We start from the raw sequence: 27300 nt of genomic DNA on the forward strand, positions 1-27300 counted from the left end.
GCCCCGCCGGCCAGGAGCCCCGTGCCATCCCGGGGACACAGGCGCTGCGTCGGGGTGCGCAGGCCCTCCCCGAGCTGCAGGGCAGACCCCTGTCGCCTGCAGTCCCCGAGACCACCGCCAGGCCCCCTCGGCAGCCCTTGATGCACAGCGTCCACTTGCTCCTTGGCCACCTTGTCTGTCCTCCCCTCCGCCCAGCCCCATCCTCAGCCCCGCCCCAGCCCCCCACTCTGGAGCCTTCCATCTTCCCAAGCTCCTAGAAGCAACGCTCATGAATCTGCACTGAGCTCGGAAAATTCCCCATACCCTGCCCTGTCCTCCACGAACCCGGGCCTCCTCCTCGCGTTTATGAGGCCCTGTCCCTTCGGGGACAGCTGTCCTCCTCACCCCATCCCTGCCCTCTTGACATCTCTCCTAGGGCTCTGTCTTCCCCCCCCCATCTCCCTGTCATCCTGAATGCGCCTCCCCCTTATTCCTTCCCAGTATCCTGACTACCTTGTCACCTATCCTGTCCCTTGGAGAGTTGCCTCCTAGCCCCTGGAGCCTCTGTCCTCCTTGGAGTCCCTTGCTGTCCCCTCTCTCCTTCCTCTCCGTAACCAGAGCTCAACTGAGCCGCCCGGAGTGTCAGCTCTGAGTGCTGACTGGGGAGGGAGACTGGAGACATAGCCCCCAGGGATGCTGGCCCCCAGTGTCCCTGTCTACCCTCCCCGACTGGCCCCTGCCTAGAAGGCGGTGCTGCTTGATACAGCAGTGTGGACAGGGGGTTCAGGGTCATCAGGGTTGCACCTCCCCCTCAACAACTCATTCTGGCTTTTCTCTTTCAGAAAACCGGCCACTCCCGCCGGGCCTTTGGCCGACTCACCCATGGTGCGTGGACCTTGGCTGTCCCTTGCTAGCCCATGCCCACTCCTCTTGGTCCCTGCCCCTTGATGAGTCATCAGTGTCCTGGAAATAGCCTATAAGATGTGGGAACCGTCACCCACACATACAGTCACCTACCCACCTGCTCCATGCCCTGCAATCCAGAAAGGGGTTAGCCGTGAGAGAGGGGGCTCACTAGCACATCCCACCATAGCCTCAGGCTCACCCTTTTTGGTATGAGGGGCCTAGTGGGAGGAGCCCACTGCCTTGCTTTGGCTCCTGCTTATCATGGCACCTGCAGGGAAACTGAGGCACAGAACCTGATAGATTGGGGAAGTAGACGATACAGCCAGAAAACAAGCTCCCAGCTTAAGCTCTGGGAATGTTTGTGGATCATTCAGCAGATAAGAGGGATCCTGAGACAGGTGCCTGCCGCATCGTGATGCAGGCCAATGCGGGGTTGCTTTGCAAGGAGCCAGAGCACAAGGGAAATATGGTAATAGAGAGTGAGCCTGGTCCCTCATGAGCAGGGCAGGGTTCTGTAGCTGGTGTGTGTGTGTATGTGAGTGAGTGTGTACCCAGAGCCAGTGGGAGCACAATGTGGAGACATGCGAACACCAGGGGTGCCAGGCTTCTGGACTATTGGACTAACCAACCAGGACACGGGCACAGGCCTGCAGGAGCTCCTTAGCTAAGGAGCCATACTTTGACCATCCCAAGTTTCAGCTACCTTCACCCCCCCCCCCCGCCCAGAGCAGCATCCCTGGGCACTAGGTACCGTGACGTCCCCCTCTGTCCTCCTGCCCACCATGCCCAAACCCACAAACGCTCTTATAACAGTCTGTCCCTGTCTCTCTCCTGTTGCTCCTTTGGAAGCGAAGTTTTCCGCTCCTGCAGAAAGCAAAGTTACGGTAGGAAACTGCCTTTCACTCTAGCCCTCCACTCCCCCCTCCCCAGCCAGGCCCAGCCTGTCCTCACCCTGCCTCAGCTATGCCCTGCTGTGTTCTGGCTGATGTGGGGTTGAGGACAGGCTGGCTCCGCAGCTGGCCGAGTGCCCTGACATACGACTCTGAGGTGATTCCTTTGTTCCTGGGGTACTGGGATCTAGAATGCAGGGCCTTGGAAGCTAGGACTTTATTTGGGGGGGGTCACTGATTAGGGGAGGAGGGGGACAGGAAGAAGCTTTCAGAATCCATTTAGTGGTTGGGAGGGGGACAGTGCCCTTAAGGGCCCCAAGAAAGCAAGGGAGAGTTGCCAGGGACCCAGAGAGGGACCAGAAAAGAGCATGGCAGTTTAGCATGGCAAGGGGATGTGAAGAGCACAAGGGGGAAGGAAGAACATTAAGTTGGAGCCTGCAGTGGGGGAGGCAGGAGGCAACAGAGGAAGAGTTGGTGTCAGAGGAAGAAGGGCCCTGCCCACACAGACCCCTTCTTCTCCAGACTCGGAGACGGGTGAGGATGACATCAGCGATGTTCAGGGGACCCAGCGCCTGGAGCTTCGGGATGATGGGGCCTTCAGCACCCCCACGGGTGAGCTATCTGATGTGCTCAGCCAAAGGTGGGCTTTCCACAGAGGCACGGCGGCCTCACCATACTCCTTTCCCTAGGGGGCTCTGACACGCTGGTGGGCACCTCCCTGGACACCCCCCCGACCTCCGTGACAGGCACCTCTGAGGAGCAAGTGAGCTGGTGGGGCAGCGGGCAGACGGTCCTGGAGCAGGAAGTGGGCAGCGGTGGTGGCACCCGCCGCCTCCCGGGCAGCCCAAGGCAAGCACAGACAGCCGGGGCCGGGCCACGGCACCTGGGGGTGGAGCCGCTGGTGCGGGCATCTCGAGCTAATCTGGTGGGCGCAAGCTGGGGGTCAGAGGATAGCCTTTCGGTGGCCAGTGACCTGTACGGCAGCGCGTTCAGTCTGTACAGAGGACGGGCGCTCTCAATCCACGTGTAAGTAATGGCCTGGCTCTGGCCTGCACTGTCCACCTCACCATGCTGTCCTGCACTGCCCTTCATCGCTCCATCGGCCTCCACTCCCACCGGCCCTGCACTGCCCGGCCCTCCACGTGCCGCCCTCTGTGCACTCTCACTCCCATGGCTTCCACCTCCTCCCACAAGGCTCCATCCTCCTCCTGTCCCATCACCACCCACATCTTCGCTCCCACCTGTCCTGGCTCACCGTGCCATCCCACTGTCTCGTGGACCCCCCCCTTATCCCTCCTCCTCCTCCTCCCAGCTCTTCGGTTTCCCAGGGGCCCTCTCTCGCCTCACCCATTCAGGCTCCAGTTGTCCCCAGGATTCCCCCCCCTCGGGGGCCCCCTCCGTGCCTGCTGTCTCAGCAGCTGCTGCCTTTTCATCTCTCTGCACATTCCTGTTCCCATGTGGGCCTTTTTCTGGGAGGAACGGAACCTTGCCGCACGGCAGCTCCCGGGAGAGCAGGAGCGCAACCAGGAGAGAGAAGAGAGCGAGATGGTCAGGGGGCAGAGGGGGCAAGGGGTTCGGGAGCAGGAGGAGGTTGTGGGGCGTGCAGGGGAGGGGGCAGGACACTGGGCGACAAATAGGGTGTGGACAAGAGGGTGCCCTGAGATACCGGGCTTGGAGAGATGGAGGCAGGGACACATGAAGCGGGTGGGATTGAGGGTTATCCTCACAGGAGGGGTATGGAACAGAGATGATAGAATGAAGTCTTGGAGCCATTTTTGGAGGTTTGGGGGGACTGGTAGATAACAGAAGGGAGTATTGTAGCAGAAGAGGGAGTGGTTGATGATAGTGATATTGGGGGTACTCAGGAAGCTGAGAGGGGGCCTGATTTGTGATGGGTATAGATGTGTGGGAGGTACCATCATGGAGAAGAAAGAAGGGGCCTGCTTCATGCGGGAAGGTTGCTTTGAGCACGGCTGGAGGGTCCAGGAATGGTCAGGGGAGGGGTCAGGGGTGGGAGCGGAGGCCGAGAGGCCCCCTTGGCTTATCATGTTGGCATTAAGCCGGGGCCCCAGACATGCCTCTCGTTTCCCTGCCTTTCTTTACCAGGCTCCAGTCAGAGCCTGGAGTTGCTATGGCAACTTCGGAGGAACCCATTTCCTTAGTGATGTCTGTGGTACGGAGGCTGGCCTAGAGCACCGAGCTGCCGGCAAGAGGCCTTCTAGGCTGTCCCCAATTTCTCTCCATGCTTTGTCTTATCCCTGCCCCACCCCTAAAGGAGACTGCTTCTTGCAGCTGGCTGGCTGAGGTTTGGCTCCCTTGGGCTCTCTGTGTTGCCACCCTCAGCCAGCCAGAGGTGACCTTTGTGGTGTGAGGGCTTGACCCAGGGAGGCTAGCCTATCATTACACTCAGGGACTCCTAGAACTTTGGCCTGTGGGCAGTACTCTACCTATCCTCCCTATGTGTCCCCAGAAGCCCAGACATGTTGGAAGGAATAGGATTGGCCTCAGGAATCAGACTCCCTGGGCACCCACTAACCTTTCCCAGCTGTGCCACCTTGGTGAGGCACTTAACCTTCTGAGGCCTCAGTTTCTTCATCGGTAGATGGGAGCATAGCTATTTCTTCCTCAAAAAAGATTCATGAGAAGATGAAACGACACGATGAATTTTAAACAGTTAGAATATGCCTGGCACATGCCATGAGCCAGTTCACAGGTTTTTATTAAGCTCTCTCTGCTGTGCCAGGTATGATGTTACGGATTCCTCTTCTTGTTAGCCTTTGTTTGTGGTACTCCTCATGGGACTTAGGCAGGGAAACTGGGACTCCTTTTTAGGCATCAGGCAGGTAAGATGAGTTCTGTGGGCCCTCTAGATCCTTCCCTCCCACCTTCTGTGCCTCATTCAGGACCAGTTGGTAATTTATGAGCAGATTCTTTTGGGGGGGCTTCCATGTTTCTTGGGGAGGTGGTGGTGGTTGTGTCCCAAAGACTCTAGGCACCTTTCTTTGGGTATGCTAAGGCCAAAGGCCTGTTTTAGGGACAGATTGATCATGAACCAAAAAAGCTTGTTGTCATGGGGTGTCAACTCAGAGCGACTCAGATAGGACAGGATGGGACTGCCGCACAGCGTTGCCAAGGCTGTAAATCTTTACCAAACAGGTCGCTCCTTTCTCCCTGGAAGCGGCTGCTTGGGTGCAAATCACTCTCAATAGTCACTCAGTGCTTAGTCACTGCACCACCAAGGTTCTTTAGATTGATCCTAAGATTGGGAAACTGGGTCTCCTGGAGCCCCTCCCCCAGAAACCCCAGCTGCGACCTGCTGGGTCCTATGGTGCTAGTGGTGGCATAAAGGGCAGGTCAGAGGTCTGAATAGGCGCTGGACTATCACAGGCTTTGCTCCCTGATGGCCGGTGTGTGGTGCAGGAGGCAGAAGCATTTTTCTAGCGGCCCCACGTGAAGGGGTGTGAGTCCTGAGGATGGGCAGGGGTGTGAGGGCCAGCTGGGGGCAGGAATGAGTGGCAGGCTGCATTCCTTAGAGGGCTTTTCCCCATCCCACCCTCCCCAATTCCTGTTGCACTTCATCCTCAGGTTTAAGCCTCATTCTTTTCTGTCTCTCATTCTCACTTCTGTTTCCCAGCTTTTGGGGGCTGGGAAGAGGGGCTGAGGCTGTACCTGGCCCCTGCACTAGCCAGATGTTCTGGTGCCAGAGCTGCCAGCCTCTCTCCCCAGCACTGCTCTGGCTGTGCTCTCCTGGGGGTGGTGGCGGGACAGGGGAGTTTGGCCCATGTCACCCCAAGCCTGCCCAGCATGCCCCACCGCTCAGTTTCTGTCACGAGCTGAGGGTCTAGGAGGGTTGTCCCCCTAAATATTCTCCACGTCTTGGTTCTGCAGTAGCGTCCCTCAGAGTGGACTGCGCAGGGAGGAGCCGGACCTTCAGCCTCAGCCGGCCAGCGAAGCCCCACGTCGCCAGGCCCTGCCACCTCCCTCCAAGTCCGCGCTGCTCCCTCCGCCATCCCCTCGAGTGGGAAAGCGTCCCCCGCCGGGACCCAACGCCCAGCCCCCGGCACCCCCCACGTCGCCCCACCGGCGCACTCTGGAGCAGGTGCTGCCCGAGGACGCCACCTCCGAGGAGAAGCGGGGCAGAAAGTCCAAGTCGTCGGGGCCCTCGTTGACGGGCACGGCGGAGTCCCGGCCGCAGACGCCGCTGAGCGAGGCCTCGGGCCGCCTGTCGGCGCTGGGCCGCTCGCCCAGGCTGGTGCGCGCCGGCTCCCGCATCCTGGACAAGCTGCAGTTCTTCGAGGAGCGCCGGCGCAGCCTGGAGCGCAGCGACTCGCCGCCCGCGCCGCTGCGGCCCTGGGTGCCCCTGCGCAAGGCCCGCTCGCTGGAACAGCCCAAGTCCGAGGGCGGCGCGCCATGGGGCAGCCCCGGGGCCTCGCAGGAGGAGCTGCGGGCGCCGTCGGGCAGCGTGGCTGAGCGCCGCCGCCTGTTCCAGCAGAAGGCCGCCTCCCTGGACGAGCGCACGCGGCACCGGAGCCCGGCCTCTGACCTTGAGCTGCGCTTCGCCCAGGAGCTGGGCCGCATCCGCCGCTCGGCATCGCGGGAAGAGCTGGTGCGCTCGCACGAGTCCCTGCGCGCCACGCTGCAGCGCGCCCCGTCCCCGCGAGAGCCTGGGGAGCCGCCGCTCTTCTCTCGGCCCTCCACGCCCAAGACCCCGCGCGCCCACAGCCCCGCCGCCGCCTCCCCGCCGCCCCCGCCGAGCGCCGCAGCCAGGCCCGGGGATGAGCCGGGGAGGCCCCGGAGCCGCGGGCCCAGGACGGAGCCGGGGGAAGGACCCCAGCAGGAGGTGAAGCGCAGGGACCAGTTCCCGCTGACCCGGGGCAGAGCCATCCAGGAGTGCCGGAGCCCTGTGCCGCCCACAGCTGCGGAGGGCCCCGAGGCAAGGACGAAAACCCCTTCAGGGCGCAAGCGCGAGCCCCCAGCGCAGGCAGTTCGTTTTCTGCCCTGGGCCACGCCGGGCCAAGAGGGCGCTGCAGTGCCCCAGACCTTGGAGAAGAACAAAGCTGGGCCTGAGGCTGAGAAGCGGCTGCGCAGGGGGCCTGAAGAGGATGGACCCTGGGGTGCCTGGGACCGAAGAGGAGCCCGCAGCCATGGCAAAGGTCGCCGAGCCCGCCCCACCTCTCCTGAACTGGGTAAGGTCGGGGGTGCGGCGGGGGGGGCGTGCCTTAGAAGATTCTGGGGTCTGGGGAGAGGGGTCCTGGAGGTCTAGACGGCTGTGTAAGAGCCTCCCCCGGTGTGTGGGTGTGTAGCTGCAGTTCACAGGGTCGACTTGATGTGAAGGATTGTGTTAGAACCAGTCTGCAGAGGAATATTTTGATGGCGGTGGGACAGGACTGATATATTATTAGTACCACCTGCTCTGGTGCTTGCCACAGACCTTCTGGGTCCAGTGGCCTGCTAGACTGTTGGGCCAAGGACCAGGTATGGGGAGATACTTTCTGAGAACCTCCACACCCCAACTTTTACATGGGAAATGAGAACATGACCAGCCTTAAATCATTTGTGAGGACCTGATGCAGGCAAATTGCAGCCAGCCAACTCTGCCCTGTGTTTCCCCCCCATCCTCCGCCATCGTGTGGCCCCCTTGACCCCTAAGATCTGGCCCAACCTCCCCTTCTAGCCTCCTTTCTGGCGTCCTGTTGTCCCTGAACCAATGAGCTGACTGTGGACTCTGACCCTGTCTTCCTGTGTGTTGTCTCCCAGCCTTGCTATGGGAGGTGCCAAGCCAGAATGTCCCCGCCCCTTAGCAACTCCTGCCCACCTTGAACATTCAGCTTGGGCCCCACCTTCCTGAGGGACAGAAGAAGTAACTCCTACCACGGCCTGCTCCCTACTGCTTCCCAGGCTAGAGGCCTTTTGCTGTCCAGTGCTACCCCAAGACTTGTCAGCATCTTGTCCATTCTACATAACCATCTTAATTTTGTTGGGGTTTTTTTGTTACAATTTCTCATTTAAATATTAGAGTTAAGTCCTTGTACCTCATCTTGCTGATTACCTTTATTGCAAATACACAGCCATGTATGAGGCTTTACCTCGGCTAGCCACTTAGAAATGTTATCTCTTATAATCAGCATGCCAGTTTTGTAATATTTCTGTGTTACTGACTCCATTCTACAGAAAACAAAACTAAGGTTAGAAGAGATGATGGTATTTGTCCAAGGTTACGTAGGTATAAGGGGGCAGAATTGGGATTTTTCACTGTGTTCTTTATTGCTAACCACACCACCCTTTAAGGAGCTCTGGTGGCATAATCCAGTGTTACACCCTTGGGCTAAAGACTAGGCATAACATTTCCTGAGGTTCCACCAGCGGCTCCAAGAGAATAAGATGGGCCGCCTCCTGTCACGGCTTATAGCCTTGACACCTGGTGGAAGGTCTCTATGTGTTAGGATCGACTCAGTAACAGTTAAGAGTTTGTACTACCCGTAGGGAGCTCTGGTGGCCTAGTGGCAAGAAGCTGCACTGCAATCCCAGAAGCGTGCAGTTTGAATCCACCAGATGCTCTGCTGGAGAAGGGGGGACAATCTCCTCCTGTACCAGTCAGATCTGATTTGACGCTACACACACACAAAAATAACAAAATAATTTTTGGTTTTTTTAAAAAAGTTTTTACTACCCTTAACCAAGGTAACAGAATGTCAGAGTTGTCAAATAGCAGATACCAAAGATCCGTGACAGTGGAATTTGAATATTCTTCTGGATATATGCCCTTCCGGAAAGTTGAGACATTGTCTCTCTGGAGCCCATCCCATTTTAGTCCCTGGTATGCAAGTCGGTGCAGTGTTCCTATTGCACACGAATGAAGGGAGACACAGCTGGTGTTCAAAAGGCCTCTTAGACCATTTCATGACCCACCTGCCCCTCCTTTTGAGTCCAGTGGCATCTTACCCACATCACTACTTTGACAAGTTCCGTTACCCTGTGACTTCACTATTACTGGTTGAGTCTTGAGTGGGTTACCTTGTCCTCCCTAAGGAGTGACTGATCTTTTCTCTAGAAGCTTGTGAAAGCCTTGTGACCCTCAGGGTGTTTGCACCTAGAAAACAAAACATTGTTACATCGATTCCAACTTGCAGAAACCCTGTAGAACAGGACAGAACTGCCCCAGAGGGGAACTTGGGTGGCATAGGCTGTATAATTACGCTATAATTGCTGTGATTTGAATCCACTGGTCATTCGGAGGGAGAAAGATGGGCAGTCTTCTTCTGCTGTGATTTACAGCTTCAGAAACCTGCTGGAGGGTCTCTATGTGCTGGACTCGACCCACTGGCAGTGGTGAGGGGTGTGGTTCATTCTTATGGGAGTAAATGACCACTTATGTCTCTGGCACAGCTGCTCCTGGTGGATTCAAACTCCTGACCTTCCAGTTAACTCCCAAGCTTTAACTACTGTGCTACAGGGGCTAGTGCCTTGCATAGGGCCTGGTGTATGTGCTTGCCGTTTGATTGATAGTAATTCTACACAGTACAGTCCCTGCCTTTGTCAAGAGCTGGTGTTCTTCTAATCATGGCTGAAGCTGAGGATCAGGGGAGCTACGCAGAGTCCCAGCTCTCCTGTCCAGTTGGAGAACCCCCTTCTACCTGCTTCTTCTCAGGAGAGACTGCCCCCTTCTTGCCCCTGCCCTCTGCCTTCATTCCCACAAGGACCATGGCCTTTTACCTGTCCCTTGTGTCCCCACCAGAGTCTTCTGATGACTCATACGTGTCTGCTGGAGAAGAGCCCCTGGAGGCGCCGGTGTTTGAGATCCCCCTGCAGAATGTGGTGGTGGCACCAGGGGAGGACGCGCTGCTCAAATGCATCATCACCGCCAACCCCCCACCCCAAGGTAGGCTCCAGGGCTGAGGTCGAGACAGACGGGGAGACATGTGAGTTGGAGAGGAGGTTACCTCTCCCCACTCCTGCCAGCATTTCCTCAGAGAAAGATAGGGAAGGAAGACAGATTGACTTGTCTGTGGGGGCTAGCTTGACTCCTGTGGCGATGGGGAGATTTCCCAGAATCCTGGGAGAGAGAGAAGGGCAGGCCTGGGGTGGGATGCAGAGTGACTTGGGTGCTTGTTGTGTGTGTGTGTGTGTGTGTGTGTGTGTGTGTGTGTGTGTGTGTGTGTAGAGGAGATTGTCCCTAGCAGACTCCTGTGGGCTGTGACCAGCTGCTTCTCCTGCTGCTTCCCCACAGTGTCCTGGCAGAGGGATGGGTCATCGCTGCGAAGTGATGACCGTCTTCTCATCCGGGCGGAAGGCGAGAGGCACACCCTGCTGCTCAGGGAGGCCCGGGCAGCCGATGCTGGAAGCTACACTGCCACTGCCACCAACGAACTGGGCCAGGCCAGCTGTGTGGCCACACTGGCTGTGAAACCTGGTAGGGAACCTGCCAAAGCGAGGTGGGGGGGAGTGGGGCAAGCAGGGGGCCGGACCCCCTTCCCTCTCCCAGCCTGGACCCCAGGCTCTGAAGTTGTGCGCAGTCTGCCCTCCAGCTGCCCTGGGAGGCATTTTAAATGGCCTCAGAGCAGGGGCCAACTTCCCTCAGCCAGGTCGTGGAGTCACTGAGATTTGTCATCAGCATCTGCTAACAGCTGTCGTCCCATGGCACTTCTGTGACAGGGTCCTGAGGGGAGAGCAGATTGTCCTTGAGTTCCTGAGAAAAAGCGTCTCTTGTCTTACACGATTCACGAGCTACCAGTGCCTCTGGGGTCATTTCCTGTCCAACCTAAGCCCACCCCTTCAAAAGAGAGGCTCCCAGCCCTCCTTTGCTCCTGTTAAGCCCAAGCCCTCTTAGAAGGCACAGCTGAGAGCAGCTCACGGAAGAGGCTGGGCTTCAGGCTGCCTCGCTTTCTATTTTTACGAAAGCCCTTACTTGGTATCGGACTACTTCCTTTGGGTTTAAGCCCAGTTTTTTTTTCTGGTTCAGAGCAGGGCTGGACCTGTGTCAACATGCACGGCCAGTTCCACTCATTCAGGTTGCTGGATCTGACTGTGTGCTGGACCCTGGACTGTGCCGTGGGGACAGCAGGTGGAGGCTTACAGGAAAAGGCACAGACTCATCCCTCAAGGCTATTTTGGTTGGGTGACCAAGCCCATGCCAGAGAACCCCAGTGGGCCTTGATGAGAAACGCAGTGTTTCTGGAGGCTGGGAGGAAGAGGCATCATGGAAGGCTGCCTGGAAGAGCGGCCCTGAAGGAGGCCTGAGAATGGTAGTGGGAGGAGCAAGACGTGTTAATAGAGGGGACAGCATGAATCGCTCCTCTGTCCCATCTTTCACTCCACACAAGGCCTGTCTGCTCTGGTGCCTCAGCCTCCCCGTGGCCTGTAGTGGGAGTTCGTGGTGTGAGATCCAAGGCCCAGTCCTGAGTTAAATTGTTTTAGTTACACCTTTTGGCTATACAGTTTTGGTTGGAGAAGTGATGAGTCTTTTCTCTTCCTGGGCTTGCTTGTCCTTCCTGGATGCCCATGATCCAGGCTGTCTTCCGCACCCCCGCCGGGCGCTGAATCATACCTGCCCCTCCACGCTGTGCTTTGGTCCTTCCACCACCTCTGGGATCTGGCCTCACACTCAGTTCCCAGTCCGCCTTCGGGGACCCAGGCCTGGTTCCAGAACTCCAGTCGATACCTGGCTTGGACTGAGATTCGGCCCTGGTGGGGCGGGCGGGGGGAGTGCCCCATGCTGGCAGCGGGCCATCTGGGAGCCTTTTAAGGTCTGGAAGGAGGATTCTGTCAGCACTTGACTGGGAGTTCTGTGTTTGCTGGAAGAAGAAGCTCCCTGCGCTGCGGCTTCCTCATTTGTAAAGCAGAGATAATTATACCGTCCTCACGGATGAAGGCGAACGTGTGAACACGCTCTGTGAGCTGCAAAGCTGTAGACAAATGTTGGTTGTTAGCGTTATTAAGGACGCTGTGGTGCACAGGGATGCAGGCTTCCGTGGGGGCTCAGCGAAGCCTTTTTCTTCCCTGCTCTTTCTGCAGTTCCTCTGCTTCTTTCTTGGGGACTCCACTCCATCCCCTCCATAATTCCCAGTCCCTGTGTCCCCAGCCCATCATGCATCTCAAGAGGGCTTGTCACCCACCCTGGGGAGCCAGCAAGGCTCCGTCTGAGGCTCAGCCCTTGGCCCCAGCAGCGCAGCCCCCATAAGTCAGGCTGGGCCCTAGGGGCAGGCGCTTGGGCCAGGCTGAGCAGTGATTCTCTTTCTTACCCTACAAGGCACTGTTTTTGGCTTGAGCATCTGGACAGGGGCCAGTGGACCCAGAGAGCGGCAGGAGTGGGTGGGACCGGTGGGTGGCACAGATGTTTGGGAAAGGAGGGATCCCCGGCTAGGGGAGGTGTCAGGCAGTGTGGCTGTGGGTGTCTGGGGAGAAAGTCAAGAGAGAACGTGAGTGGAAGATGCTTGTGTGAAGCTGCTTCTCCTTTTTGCTTCTCAATGCCCTCCCCCTTCCAGTGTCATGGTAACCAGGGCTGGCTGCCCAGGGCCCTCTTGGGGTGCCTACCAAACAGGGTCTGTTTTTGAGAGCCCACTGAGCTCAATTCCTGGGTAGGAGCCACGGAAACCAGGGAATGGGGAGCTAGGGAGTGTGGCTGTGGTTTGTGTGTTAGGGTCCGGGTGGGGATGGTCTGGGCTTTACTCATCCTCAGTCCCTGAATAACCCTACTGAATAACTCCCAAAGGATGTGTGTGCTGGGCAGGTGTTGAGGAGTGGGGGGCTGCGTGCTTAGGGGAATCGAAGCGTTCTCAGCTGCTGCCTACATCCATCACAGAGAGCGTTTATTGAGTACCGACCTGGTGCCAGGTGCTTCATCTCTCTAAATAGTCTCTGCTGCTTGGAAAGCGCCAGATACTTTGTCTAAACTCTTTCATATCCCTTCCTTTAACTGAGCTGTAGAAGACTGTATACATTCCTGGGAGGCATATGATGGGGGTGACACTCCCATTTTACAGATGGGAAAGCAGAAATGTGGAGAGTAAAGTGGCAGAGTGTGCACAGCCAGCAGCCTTTGTTGTGCATTTTCAGTCTGTCTAGGGGTGTTATAAGCAACATGTGCATGTAACCACTACCATCAAGTCGATTCCAGATGACAGCAGCCCTCCAGGATGGAGTAGATCTGACTGTCATAGGCTGTAAGTCTTTATGGAAGGTAGACCATACAGCTTTATCCCGGAGAATGGCTGATGGATTTGAACTGACAACCTTTTGGTTAGCAGTCTAACATTGAATCCACAGTGCAACCAGGAATCTTCCCTGTGATTTTGAAGAGGCAGAAATACTCACACATAAAACCATGACGCTTGGTGTGGATGGCAGAACAAAATAACAGTTACAGTTAGTGAGTGAGTTCTCATTGTGTGCCTGGCCCTGTGTTCACTGAGTTAGCATATCGAACCCAGGACTCTGAAGTGATTGATGATCTAACTCACAGTCTGCATGTGGCCTGGTTTTGACTTTTACATTAAGCTTCTCCAACAATTTCTTCCACAATCAGTCTGATTCCTGTGCAGCCCATCAGGTGAGATCCATGTGTAAAGTTGTCATTTGTGCCTTCTTTAGAAAGCTATTTGCCATGGATGAATCATTGTAAATACAAAATTCAGTCTTTCTATATCCAGCCTCATTTCTGTCACCACGGCCATATTTTCCAACAACTATTCCATCTTCACTGTTTCTCACCTTTGTGTTGTAATCACGAATTATCATTAACAATCTTGATTGCATGCTCTGTCAATTTTGGACTGCAAGATTTGGTAAAAATTCTCAAGTTCTTCCTCTTTGGCTCCAGTTGTAGGAGCACGTATTGGAATGGTAGTCATGTCTTAACAGGCCTGCCTTGTTTGCATATGAATAATATCCTATCACTCACAACGTTGTATATTAGGATAGAACTTGAAACTGACTTTTTAACTATGAATGCAACACCATTCTTCTTCTGTTTTTCATTCTCTGTGTAATATATCATATGATTATCTGATTCAGAGTAGCCAAAGCTGGTCCATTTCATCTCACTAATGCCTAGTATATCGGTGTTTGTGCGTTCTGTTTCATTTTTAACAATTTCCAGTTTTCCAGCATTCAAGCTATGTACATTTCATATTCAAACTATTGAACAATATTTGTTATTGTTTTCTCATTTCAACTGACTTCCAATCTGGGCTCTACCATTACACTATTGTAACTATCCTCATTCCTATAATATTCATAGGGTTTCCAGAGGCCTGTTATTTAGGAAGTAGATGGTTCATTCTTCTTCCTAGTCTGTCATAATCGGGGAGCTAAATAAGTCCACAGGAACCAAGATATGGTCTTAATTCTATCAGAATTTCCAGACCATCTTAGGAATAGGTTTGAGGCGTGGAACACCAGTGATTGAAGACCAGATGAGCTGTGGGATGATATCAAGGATATCATTAATGAGGGGAGCTCTGGTGGCCTAGTGACAAGGAACTGCAACTACGATCGATCCCAGAGGCGCACGGTTCGAACCCACCAGATGCTCCGCCGGGGAAGGAGGGACAATCTCCTCCTGTACCAGTCAGATCTGATTTGACAGTACACGCACACAAAAAAATTAAAAAAAAATTAATAAAAAAAAAGGATATCCTTAATGAAGAAAGCAAAAGGTCATTAAAAAGAAGAAAAAGAAAAAAATTAAAATGGATGTCAGAAGAAACCCTAAAAATTGCACTGAAATGCTGAGAAGCCAAGACAAAAAGAAAACATGCCTAAGTAAAAGAGCTGAACAGAAGATTTCAAAGGGCAGCTTGAGAGGACAAAAATAAAGTATAATAATGGAATGTGCAAAGAGCTGGAATTGGAGAATAAAAGGGGAAGAACTTGCTCTGAATTTCTCAATCTGAGAGAACTGAAAACCAGATTTAAGCCTTGTGTGGCAATATTGAAAGATGCTTTGGACAACATTTTTAATGACCCAGGAAGCATCAAAAGAAGATGGAGGGAACACACAGAATCACTGTATCAGAAAGAACTGACTGATACTGAAAAATTTCAGGAAGAGCCATTTAAACATGAGTCAGTGGTATTGAAGGCATTGACAATAAATTAAGACCCCAAGAATCAATGAGATACCAATTGACTTGTTTCAGTTAACAGATGCAGCCCTGGATACACTCACCAGTTTATGTCAGGAAATTTAGAGGACAGTTGTCTGGCCAACATATCAGAAGAAGGCCATATTTGTTCTCATTGCCAAGAAAGGTGATCCAACAGAATGTGGAAACTTCATGAAACAAAATCATTAATATCATATACTGAAGATCATTTTATGAAGATCATTCATAAAAGGCTAGAACAACACGTAGAGAACTGCCAAAAGTTCAAGTAGGATTTAGAAGAGGCCATAACACCGGGGATATCATTGCTGATGTCAGGTGGATCCTGGCTGAAAGTAAAGAATATCTGATTATTTCTGTTTTATTGACTATGCGAAGGGGATTATGGCATGCTGTGGCTGACATTGAGAAGAATGGGAGTCCCATAGCACTTAACTGTGCTCATGTGAAACCTCTACCTGGACCAGGAAGCTATTGTGCAAACAGATCAGGGGAACACTGCATGGTTTAAAATTGAGAAGGGTGAGCGTCAGAGTTGTATTCTCGCTATATACCTATTGAGTCTGTATGCTGAGAAAATTATTTGAGAAGCTGGTCTCTATGAAGAGGAGTGTGGCATCAGGACTGGAGGAGTACCCATCAGTAACCTGTGTTATGCAGATGACATAACCTTGCTTGCTGAAAGTGTTGAGGACTTGAAGCACTTGTTGCAGAAGGTCAAGGAATGCAGCCTTCAGTATGGATTACATCTCAATGTCAGGAAAACAAAGATTGTTACCAATGGATTAATAGGTAACATCATGATGGAAAGGAGATCAAAACTGTCAACAGCTTCATCTTGCTTGGATTCACAGTTAACACCCTTGGTACCAGTGGTCAGGAAATAAGGAGATGCATTGCACTGGGGGAAATGTGCAGTTAGGGACCACTTTAAGTTATTCAGAAGTACTGATGTCAGTTTGAGGACTAATTGTGTGTCTGATTCAGGCCGTGGTCTTTCCAGTCACTTGCTATGCATCTGAGAGCTAGACAGTGAATAAAGATGACAGAAAGAGAATTCATGCCTTTGAGCTGTGGTGTTGGAGCACTGAACATCCCATGGATAGCCAAGAAAACGAACAGATATATCTTGGTGAGAGTGAAGCTGGTGTGTTCTTTGGAGGCAGGACTGATGAGACTTTTCCTCACATACTTTGGGCATGCTGCTAGGAAGTGCTGTTCCTTGGAGGACATGATGCTGGGAAGAGTGGAGGGTCAGCGAAGGAGAGGAAGATGCTCAACCAGGTGGATCGACACGCTGACTGTCACAGTGGGCTCTTGTGAGTCAAGAAATGTGAGGGTGGTACAGGATAGAACAGGTTTCAGATCTTTTGTTCGTAGGGTGGCTATCAGTCATACTCAGCGGCACCAAAAAACACTACCACTCTGACGTAGATTCTGTTATTATGCCTGTGTTACAGATGAGGAGGAAGTCCTTGAGTGGCTCAAATGGTAAAGCACTTGACTGCTAGTAGGTTTGCTGGCTCCTTGGAAGAAAGTGCTTCTGGCTGGTCACAGCATTGGGAGCTCCGTGGAGCGGTTCTACTCAACGCACATGGGGTCACCATGAGTCAAAGTCCATTCACTGGCAGTTAACACCAACCTCAAATGAAGAAACAGGCTTGGAAGAGCTTTCATAAATTGTCTACAGCAGCACTAATGAATAGGATAAAAATGTGTATATCCACAGAATGAGCATGGTATCAAGGAGTCAGAACCAGCCTACAAGCCGACCCTTCAGCAGGCTTTCAGAGGGAGGAGATTGCCCATCTTCCTCCCATGGAGCAGCTGGTGGATTCAAACCACATGCCTTTGGGTTGGAAGTGCAGTGCCTTCCCACTAGTCTACCAGGCTACATACTACATATGGCTGTTGGACACTTGAAATAAGCTAATGAGGGTGATTTTTTTTTTAAATTTCATTTCAATTTATGTACAGCAAATCCCTTGGTCCCCAGATTTAAAGGGCCAGGTGAAGGCCGGAGCCATGGTTTGAAGCCCCTGCCTCCCATAGCTGCATCGCTAACCACTGCACTAGACTGTCCCTGTTCTGCTACTCTGTTCTGTTGGCTGGGGTTCTGATAGGCTTGTGCACGGTAAATCTTTGAGTGAAGAGGCAGAGTCGTGAGGGGTGGCTCCTCTGCTGACCTGCTCATGCCTCATGTCTGTCATTGTTATTCCTTGGCTGTCAACCTGTTGTTGTTGTTATGTGCTGTCTAGTCGCCTGCGACTCATAGTGACCCTATGTACAACAGCCCTAAACTCCGCTCTGTCCTGTGCCAATTGCACTGTCTCTGACACTCCCATCCCAATTATCCCAGTCACTGAATCAATCCACCTCATAGACGGCCTTCCTCTCCTGCGCTGTCCCTCCACCCTCCCAAGCATGATGGCCCTCTCTAAGGACCGGTCTCTCCTCACACATGTCCAAAGTATGTTAGATGGAGCCTCAGAATCCTTGCCTCCAAGGAGCCACCTGGTTTAACCCTTTCCAGGACAAATATGTTTGTTTTCCTAGCAGTCCATGGTATTCTCAATACTCTTTTCCAGCACCATAGCTCAAAGGCATCAATTCTCCTTCTATCCTCCTTGGTCATTGTCCAGCTCTGATGCATAACAGGTGATTGCGAAGACCATGGCCTGTATCAGACGCACCTTAGTCTCCAAAGAGATACCATTGCTCTTCAGTACTTTGGAGAGGTCCCTAACAGCAGACTTTCCCATAGCAATGCACCTTTTAATTTCCTGGCTTGGCTTGGCTGTCAACCTAGAGTTCAGTAATTGGAACCCACCAGCCACTCTTTGGGCGGAGTGTGTGAATAGTCTGCTTGGGTAAAGGTTTCTTGTTGTTACTGTTTGGTGCTGTGGAATCAAGTAGCAACCCTGTGAGCATTAGATCGGGAACCAGCCCATCCTGGGCCTCCTCATCCTCTCGGGCCCTAGAGTCCATATTTACAGGCTCTGTCTCTAGGAAATCCTATCAGGCAGTTCTGCTCTGTCCTGTAGAATTGCTGTCTCTTGACACTGACTGAAACAGCAAATGCTGTTTGTAGCATTTGCTCGCTGAGACCTTGGCCTCATCGTTTAGTGCAGCTGGCCACTATCTCTCCGTAAGAGGACAGTCATCACAATTGGCTACTTACTAAGACTTGTGAGGATGGCGCCTCTGGTTTAGTTAAGGATATTTGGGCCAGACATTGTCTTACCAAGTGTCGTTCCTCCTGTGTCATCAGCACTGTCACAAAGCAAAGAAAACAGAAAGCCAGTTGCGAACAGGTAGATTCTGACTCTTAAAGAGGTCGTGCTGTGGAGTTGAACCTGCACTCACTCGGCCTTTCAAAGCCAGTAGATCTTCAGGCCACCTCTCTCCTGACAGCAGGGAGACCTGTTTGAACTTCCAATCTCAGCCACACTCTTAACTGTATTTACCCAGGGACTCACTAAGGAAAAGAGGCTGTTTATTTGGAATACTAAATGAAGACGGTTCAAGCACCAGCATATGCCCCGGTTATCCAGCCTGGGTGCCTGGACCAGCTGCTGCCCGGCTGGAGACTGCTTTTATTGATGGCAGAGGCTGCTGCCGGAGGAGGGGGTCTTTGGAGACCACTGTGTTGCTCATCCTTGACTGGGGTGTGGACAGCATCTGAACAAGCAGGATGGGCTCCTTGATGAAATCTAAGCCTTCCATCCCCACCCGGGTCCACTAGAAACATATCTGTCCTGATGGGCTGCCTCCTTGGGAAGGGACGTTGCCCCTCACAGCCTCTCAGGAAAACTGAGACTCAATTCACTGTGAATGCAAACACTTTATCAACATGGAACAACTTGATGTAGTTGTACTAATGGAGTTAAGCCTTTTCCTAGCCAGGTCTAGCTGGCCACATCAAATTCCCTCTAGTTCTTCATACAAAGGACAAACACTGTATAGTGTGTCACTGTTGTAAAGTGGGACTGACATCGGAGTTGGGGGGAATCTAAGAAGGGATAAATAATTATACTACTTTGAAACAGATGAGGAAGAGTACTGTTTAGGAGGAATATATGATTAGGTATTATTGTGACAGGAGTCCAGAATGAAACCTACATAGTGGAGTGGACTGGGTTTGGGGGGATTGTATAACAATGAAAAAATTCGTTTTTACTTGTCAAAGAGAAAAGCAAACAGAGGGGAGATGGGTAGGCAGGGAGGAAAGTGCAACAATGAATGAATGGAAATTTTTAAAAATTTCAGAGGCTGAAAAAAAACACCAAACTTAAAACAGTCTTATTGTAACCATTCTCCTTTTCTAAGGGGACAGTACTCATGACAACGTCCTGAGAAATTCCCACCTCCCAGCTGACCTGGATGGCGCAGTGGTTTGGCTCGACTACTAATCTAAAGGCAGCACTAGTGACCCAGTGGGTAAAGAGTCACACTGCCCACCCAAAGGTGGTTGGTTCAAATCTACCGACTTCACGTCAGGAGAAAGATGGACAGCCTCCTCCTGTGTGATTTAGAGCCTGTGAAAACCCACTGGAGGATTAGGCTGGTTCCAACTCAAGGGTGCATGAAAACAACAATCTGAAGTTTGGCAGTTTGAAACCATCCGGTGGTGACAAGGAAGGGAGACCCGGTGGTCGGTTTCCATAAAGATCACATCCACAAAAACCTCTGTGGGGAGGCCGCCTCTAACACATGGGTTCCCATGAGGTGGGGTTGACTGGATGGCAGTGGGGTTGTGTTGGTTCTTTGGTTCTTGTTGCTGGCCTGTGCTCTCCTCAGCTCCCTTACATGTCGGCTTCACATGGCTGTTAAAGACGTTACCGGTGGAGGTGCATGTGGAGAGCAGGGTGTGAACAGTCGGACTTGTGTCGTCCTGGGTTTCCTTCTCAGATACCTTCAGACACAGAGGCCACCTCCTAAGCAGTTGGACACCTTCTGGGCTGGTCACTTCAGGGCTGGGGAGCAGTGGAGGTGACAGGCAGTAGCTGAAACAGGAGAGGTACCTGCTAGGTTCCACTTGTAATGTCTTCGTCCAGTTCTGTAGCAGGTGACTGAAGACACACTCCAGTTTTAAAAACTTCTGAACATCTGCTCATGCAGCTTCCTCTGTCTAGAAGACTTTTCCCTTTTAATATCTCATCTTTTCTCTGGTCCCTTCCTCCCTCAGCCACAAATAATCTGCCGCTCTCTGAGCTCCTGGGGCCCTTATCTCCTGTCCTACAGCCTTATTTCTGCTTACTGTCATGCTCACTTCTCTATCTGACTCGGCTTGTCTTTCCTATCAGCCAGAAAGCCCGCAAGGACACGACCATCCCTGCCCACTCTGTGGCCTTCGCAGCTGTCCCCGGAGGCCTTCCTGGACAGTCGGGCTGTCCCGACTGTGTGGGGTGGCTGCTAGGTGTGGAGACACCTGTGGTTTTCCTAATGTTCCATAACTACCACCTGGCTTCCAGTCAGAGGCCAGGTGGGACACTGCTGCAGAAAGTGATGGGATGAGAATCTCTGTACGAGTGGACGTAGACTGCCCAGAAGACCTGGGGGGTGGTCGTCCTCAGCCTCCTGCCATGTCCTCATTGGCTCATCACCTTGGGAAAATGTTGTTATTGTGTTGTACCATCAAGTCGAGACCCACTCATAGCTAACCTTTAGAAGATTTTCAGAGGCAGTAAATCTCAAGGGAGTTGTTTGCCCGTCTTTCTCCTACGGAGCAGTTGGTGGATTTGAACCATGTGCCTTTGGGTTGACAGGGCAGTTCCTTAGCACTAGGCCACCAGGTCTCCAGATTGCCAGCCCCAGCTCAGCCCTATGGATTCAAAAACCCAGGGCGGGGACCCTAACAAGCCCTGCTTAAACATGCCCTCCCAGTGGCTCTGATGAGCAGTCAGGAGAGCCACTCCATAGAACGCAGACCTTGGGCTTGAAGTCTGGTCTCCTGGGTTCCAGTCCTAGCTCCCCAGTTTAATGATGACATGCGACGGACTCATGGTACTGCCTTGTTGGATTCTCCTCTCACGAGGATCGGTTGTACGGTTGTTGAGTCGGTTCTGATGGATAGCGACCTGTTAGGTCCCCAAGGCTGTAAATCTTTATGGGAGCCGGCATCTCATCTCTCTCTCCCTTGGAGTCACTGGTGGATTCAAACTGCTGACCTTTTGGTTCACAGTCCAGTGTATTCCACACTACACCACCAGGGCTCAGGGAGGATCCATCATCTCGTCCCTTTGCCATTGCCTCGGAACCAACTCCTAACGGACCCTGCACTGGGTTTCCAAGGCTGTAAATCACACCCGAGGAGACTGCCCGTCTTTCTCCTGTGGAGCCATCGGTGGATTTGACCCCCAGAAAGGTGCGACCTTTGAGTTAGCAACTCTCTCTAGACGGTGGCACTAGAGTTCTGTTAGGATCGATGTTGTTGTGTGTCATTGAGTCAGAACCGACCCATAACTGACCCTCCACTGGGTTTTCAGGGCCTGTAGATCAGATCACACGGGAAGAGATGGTCTATCTTTCTCCCAGAGAGCAGCTGGTGGATTCGAACCATGTGTTTTTGCATTAGCAGTGCACTTCCTTATTACTGAGCCACCAGAGTTCCCTGTTAGGATCAGTCGTGGTCCTTAAACGTTCCTGTAACACAAGATCGCCCGGGACACCGTTTTGCAGTACAGTGGCACTTCTTTAATCATGGAGACGAACACGCATTCACAGTGCCTGAGCCCCCCGCCTGGGCCGGAGTCCGCCGCACTGCAGGGGCTTCGGCCGCTGTGTAGCCTGCACCCTGCCCTTGTTTGCACTGGTCAGTGCCGAACCATTTTGAACCCATTTGAAGTCCTGCTGTTTTTATCGAGTGAGTTTGGCCCTAGAGCAGTGTGGAAGAGGCCAGTCTGGTTCGCATCAGGTCACTCCCAATTCACATTCACAGCAACCTCCGTGTCAGAGTCGAACTGTGCCCCACGGGGTCACTAATAGCAGTGTTTTCAGAAGTAGATAGCCAGGCATTTCTTCCCAGGCATCTCTGGGTGGATTTGAACTACCAACCTTTTGGTTAATAGCTGAGTGCGGGGAGTGAGGGTGTGAGTGTTTGTGGAAGTGACGGGAAATATTTGCATAGTGAGTTGGTGGGAGCTGATTGTATAGAGATGCATGCTGGGTTTGGGTGGGGCACTTCCACCCTCCTTGACTAGTCTGTTTCTCACAGTGAATTTAGGGTACGGTGTGGACACCAGAGGCTGTTGTAGAGGCTTTGGAAGCCAGTGATGGGAATCCACAGTCAGCCTTTTGATCAGGCAGAATTTGGGGGTACAGAGTTCTACCTTTGGGGTCTGAGATTCCGGTCTGGCTGCTCTGACCCCTCTTGGTAGCTGGGTGCTCCCAGGTGCTGTTCCCCTGGACGCCACCAGGGGTCTCAAAAACTCCTCACAAACCTTGTCAGTCCCTGTAAGCTCGCCCTGGGCCAGAGAGCCTTCTCAGCCCTGCCCAGCTGAAGTGACCCAGGAGCAGGACTCCAGGCTCCGCCGGGCACAGGGAGGCCCAGACTGTACCCTCAGTATCAGCTGGGGGCTTAGCCCTCGGCAGATGCTCACCAGGTGCCTTTCTGAGCCCTAACCCCCTCTCCCCCCTTCAAGACAGCCTACCTGAGTGGTGGACTCTCCTTCTCTGGCAACACTGGACACACAGGTCAGAGCTTGGGAATGTGGCTCTGGCAGGGGGGAGATGATAGGAGGAGGCAGAAGGACACGTGACTGTTCCCCAGCACCTCCCCTTGTCTCTTGCTCTACTTCCATGCCCCTGCCCTGACCCACATAAAAGTGGACGCTGCTTAGCAGGGTTTGGCTGGGGCTGGTGGGGTGAGGGACAAGTTGTTCACAGGTGTGCTTGCACGAAGATTGGGGACAGGCTTGGTGCCTGGGTTGGCTTCTGGGCCAGATGGACAGGAGTAGGGAGGCAGAGGGAACCTGGGGGCCTTTCTGACCGGGTTCCCTCAGTTTGAAGAAGCCTCTGGAAAGAAGGCTGAAGTCTCACAGTTCTCTGACCTCAGGCCTGGTGAATACAGGGCCCACCTTAGTTCTGTAGAATCAGAGACTTGACTCGAGCAAGGAGCTTGGTGGCTTGGCCAGGTTCCTGCCCGGGCTTTTGTGTCAGAGGGGCACCACAGGAGATATTTGCGTTGGTGGTACATGCCGAAGGCAGCCAGGCTGGCATCTTGACTGCCTTGATGTGCCACCGTCTCCCCTGGGCAACAAGGCCCCCACGTGGTCCAAGCCTCTGCTGTGGGGACTCTCTTGTCAGGGTGCAGAGCTGTAAGGAGAGAAAAGGCAGGCCCAGCGGCTTGGGAATGAGCAGGGTGGCTAAATACAGCCCCTGCCCCTCCCCGCCCCTCCCCGCCTGCCCCGGCTCCCTGCCACCAGCCTCCAGCCGCTCCTCCTCCCCCTCCTCAGCCTCCTGCCCTTCCCCCAGGCCCCCTCATTTGGAGCCTCTGCAGGGTCAGCCGAGAAGGAGCGGGGATCTGGGGCTGGGCAGGCGGGCTCCTGTCCCTGGGGAGCAGGGCTGGGGTGGGCAGTGGGCTGTCAGCAGGAGGGCCTGGGGCCAGGACAGAGCCTTCGGGACAGGAGCAGGCTGGGGTCTCGGTGCAGAGTCTCAGGGTGAGTTGGGGTGCAGCTCTTCCTGGGTGCTAGGCCATTAGAGTTTGGGGTGGGGGAGCTAGGAGGAGGGGCCAGGGGGCTATGGCAGATTCATGTCTGTATTTGGCAGTTGGAGAGGTGCCAGGTCTGTAAGGCTGGGCCCCACGCCAGTTGCAGAGGGGGGCATCAGGGCCCTGGGGACACCCCTCCCCCAGAGCAGATGCTGGTGCCCCCCTTCTCAATCCCAGGCTGAGCTGTGCTTCTCTATGGAGGGCTCTAATTCTGCTTTCCTGTCTCCAGAGAGTTTTGGGGTCTGTGCTCTAGGCTGGGGTCAACAGGTGCCCCTGGGGTATGTGAGGCAGGAAGCTGAGAAGGCAGAGGGGGAAGGGCAGGCTGGACAGTGCCGCCTCATTGGCCTTGGCACTGCGGTCAGGATGGGGCTTGTCTGAGGTACGTGTATCTCTGTAGCAGGCCTGGTGCACCCAAGAATCGGGTGCCCCACAGACCTGCAGGTGATGGTTTGGGCTTCTCATCCTCTGCAGGATGTAGGCCCCACTCGAGGGGAATCTAGGCTCCCCCAAAGCTATGGGGCAGTCCCTCCGATGTGTGAGCCCTTAGCCTCCCAATACTCTTTGTGCTTACCCCACCCCACCCCCCAGCAGCATCAGAAGGCTCAGTGCTGAGAGAGTTCAGAGAGAGAGACAGTTTAGTTTGGGGATCCACACAGCAAGAGAGGGAGCCCCAGGAGGTGGACACAGTGCAGGGCTTCTGTTTGGTACCCCAGGGCATCAGGTTCCAGACTTCTCCATGCCTCTGCATCCTGATTTCTCTCTCTGAACCACTCTCTCCCCCCAGGAGGGTCCTCGTCCCCGTTCAGCAGCCCCATCACCTCTGACGAGGAGTACCTGAGCCCCCCCGAAGAGTTCCCGGAGCCTGGGGAGACCTGGCCCCCAACTCCCACCATGAAGCTCAGTCCCAGCCAGAACCACCGCTCCTCTGACACTGGCTTCAAGGCACCCCCTACCTTCAAGGTTAGCCCTGCTCCTGCCCCAGGGACCCCATGGCTCTGTATACCCTGCGTTCCTATATGGAGCTGCCGCAGTCAGATCATGCGCCAGCAGGGCCTCTGACGAGACCCCTTAACTCCCACGGAGCCAGACGCTGTGTCCTGCTTTCTCCATGACACTTTGGGGTCACCTTCCAGGTGTCACTCATGGACCAGTCGGTGAGAGAAGGCCAAGATGTCACCATGAGCATCCGGGTACAGGGGGAGCCCAAGCCAGTGGTCTCCTGGTGAGTGCAACCTTCATTTCTGACCTCCAGCACCCCCAGGCCCCCTTGCCAGGCTTGGCCCTGTGAGCCTGACTGTAGGTGACAGTGATGAAAAGGAGTGGCCCCTTGTGTACCCCAAGACTTCCCTAGCTATGGAGGTCACCAGATGCCTAGTTTCCATCCCCCAGCATGCCTCATGGGAGTCAGCCTAGGTGCACAGATGGACAATGCCACTACCCCAGCATTCCCTGTGGGGTCACCCCATGTGCATCCCTCACCCCCCACCCCCAGTACTCTCCTGGCGTTCAGGGTTAATTTAGCACATCCCCTTCTGGGAGGAGGCTTGAGTGCCCAGGAGCTCGCGTAAACTGCCAGGAGTCTTGCTCCCTGAGGGGGTGCCCAGACCCTTCAGTGGACAGAAGGGCTGTCTAGAGGCCTCTCTGTGAGCAGCCTGGGGTCAGATACAGTCACGATTTGTCACTGACCTGTTTGAGGCCCTGACGTGGTTCTCAGCCCTGACTCATCCCAAGGACCTGGAATGTCCTGAGCTCACTTGGTTTTTGTTGGTTTGGGCTCTTTTTCATTTTTTAAAAAAAATTTATTATTTTTATTACTTTTAATGAAAATTTACAGAGATTTCGGATTTCCATTCATTCATTGTTGCACTTTTCTCCCTGCCCACCTCTACCCCAATTCGTTCTTCTCTTTGAAAAGTAAAATTCTTTCATTGTTATACAATCCCTCCCTTCAAGTCCACGACACTATTTTTCATTTTTGATTAATTAGTTCTCAGAGTAACTTTTTTCTTCCAACATTATAAGTTAGTTACTTCATTCCCCTTTTGGAAACTGGTGGCATGGTCGTTGTGTACCGTTGCGTCGGAACCGACTCGTAGCTGACTCTGCGGTGGGTTTTCTGAGGCAATAAATCGCTGGGAACATATTGCCCATCCTTCTTTCACGAAGCAGCTGGTGGATTTGAACCACGTGCTTGTGGATTAGCAGCACAACTCCTTAGCCACTGAGCCACTAGAGCTCGGAGTAGGGCGTGGAGCTGCTAAGCCACAGGGCCCTGCCTCTCGGTGCTTTAAGTCCACTGCCAGCTCCTGGGGAGAAGGAGGGGGCCCGTTCTCATTCCATGTCATTTACAGCCTCGAAAGACCCTAGGGTTTCAGCTCTGAGTTGGTTCTGACTCCATGGCAATGAGTTTGAATTTGGCTTTGGTTTTTGGTTGTGGGGCTTTTTTGTTTTTCTTTTTTATTAGATTTTTGCGAAGTGGTTGTTAGGTAAAGATAGGGAGGAGTTTTTCTGGGGGACGATCCGGAGGCCACGGTGGTCTGGAAGTTCCTGGATGGGGGATGGCAGAGTCCGGTGGCACCCGAGCCCTGTAACCCAGGGGTGCTGGCAGTCAGGGTGGGACAGACTAGGGGCAGGGTGGATGGAGCGTGGGAGGGAAGGCCTCCTTCCTGCGAGAGCGGCGGTCAGACCCTGAGCCCACCCCTGCACGCCTGCCTCTTGCCTCCCACAGGCTGCGAAACCGCCAGCCTGTGCGCCCAGACCAGCGGCGGTTCGCGGAAGAGGCCGAGGGTGGGCTGTGCCGACTGCGGATCCTGGCGGCCGAGCGGGGCGATGCAGGCTTCTACACTTGCAAAGCGGTCAATGAGTATGGAGCCCGGCAGTGCGAGGCCCGCCTGGAGGTCCGAGGTGAGTCCCTCCACTTGGCACGCCCCACCTTGCTCCTGGTCCCCATCCTGGCATTAGACCCCATCCTGTCCCTACTGCCGAGTCACACGCGAACTCGCAGAATGCCAGACTGATAGGGCCAGAGAGCTTGCCAAGTCGAGCTCCTCATGCTGCCGTTGGGCGTGCTCAGACCCAGAGAGGGGAAGTTACTTGCTCAAGGTCACCCAGCAAACGGTACTGTGTGCGCAGGACTCTTGCACAGTACTGCCTTCTGCCTAGTCCTGCCTGCCTGCACACCCTGCTTCCTGCACTGCCATCCTGCCCCCACCTCTCCTGAGCCTTGTCACCCTGCTGTCCTCCAGATCCCTCCTCACAACCCCCCCCCCCCGAGCTGTGCAAAGGCCAGTGTGGTTTGGGGGCAGCAGTGGGGAGAGTTTGGTGCCTGGACCCGTTCGGAGGGGCTTTTGGGGGTGACTTAGGAATAATACTTCTCAGGGGCTCCCAGGTTGCCAGAGTGAACAGAGTAGAGCCATGAAATGTGAGGGGGCTGAGCCCCCAAGGTAGAGACATAAAGTTGGGAGCCTTTTGGGCGGTTGGTTGTTACGACCTAGCCAAACTTCCCCCCAAGGTTCTGCTCCCCAAGGAGTGACCATTTGCTCTGGTTTCCACTCTGATACGTCCATGCTGGCCAGGAAGGCCAGCACAGGGCTTCCCAAGATACCCTCAGACACCTGCTGGAACCCTAGTGCTCTGATCCCACCTACAGGTCCCACCAAATGTGCTGCCACCTCTTGGGTCTCCAGGTTCTCCATTCCCTACCCCGCCCCCC

The 27300-nt window shown here is 53.9% G+C and overlaps 1 protein-coding gene across 3 annotated transcripts in view; it reads left to right on the top strand.

The window, feature by feature from the left end:
* Positions 1–815: 815 nt before the first annotated feature.
* Positions 816–27300, top strand: part of LOC102845853 (striated muscle preferentially expressed protein kinase-like) — a 27335-nt gene continuing 850 nt past the window's right edge. The window contains exons 1-10 of one of the 3 annotated variants that reach the window (XM_006890256.1): positions 816–864; positions 1756–1769; positions 2298–2387; positions 2465–2624; positions 5664–6961; positions 9511–9654; positions 10003–10185; positions 24373–24548; positions 24722–24810; positions 26317–26492. In XM_006890256.1, coding sequence (XP_006890318.1) covers positions 24480–24548; positions 24722–24810; positions 26317–26492 — 334 coding nt within the window. In that variant the 5' untranslated portion in view covers positions 816–864; positions 1756–1769; positions 2298–2387; ... (3 more) ...; positions 10003–10185; positions 24373–24479. Of the gene's footprint in view, positions 865–1755; positions 1770–2297; positions 2388–2464; positions 2625–5663; positions 6962–9510; positions 9655–10002; positions 10186–19527; positions 19533–23375; positions 23539–24372; positions 24549–24721; positions 24811–26316; positions 26493–27300 lie in introns of those variants that run through there. The other 2 variants (XM_006890258.1, XM_006890257.1) reach the window with 2 other exon arrangements.

The sequence above is a fragment of the Elephantulus edwardii genome, unplaced genomic scaffold (assembly GCF_000299155.1).
Source record: "Elephantulus edwardii isolate Elephantulus edwardi_28Jun2011 unplaced genomic scaffold, EleEdw1.0 scaffold00087, whole genome shotgun sequence".
In the NCBI taxonomy this organism is placed as follows: Eukaryota; Metazoa; Chordata; class Mammalia; order Macroscelidea; family Macroscelididae; genus Elephantulus; species Elephantulus edwardii.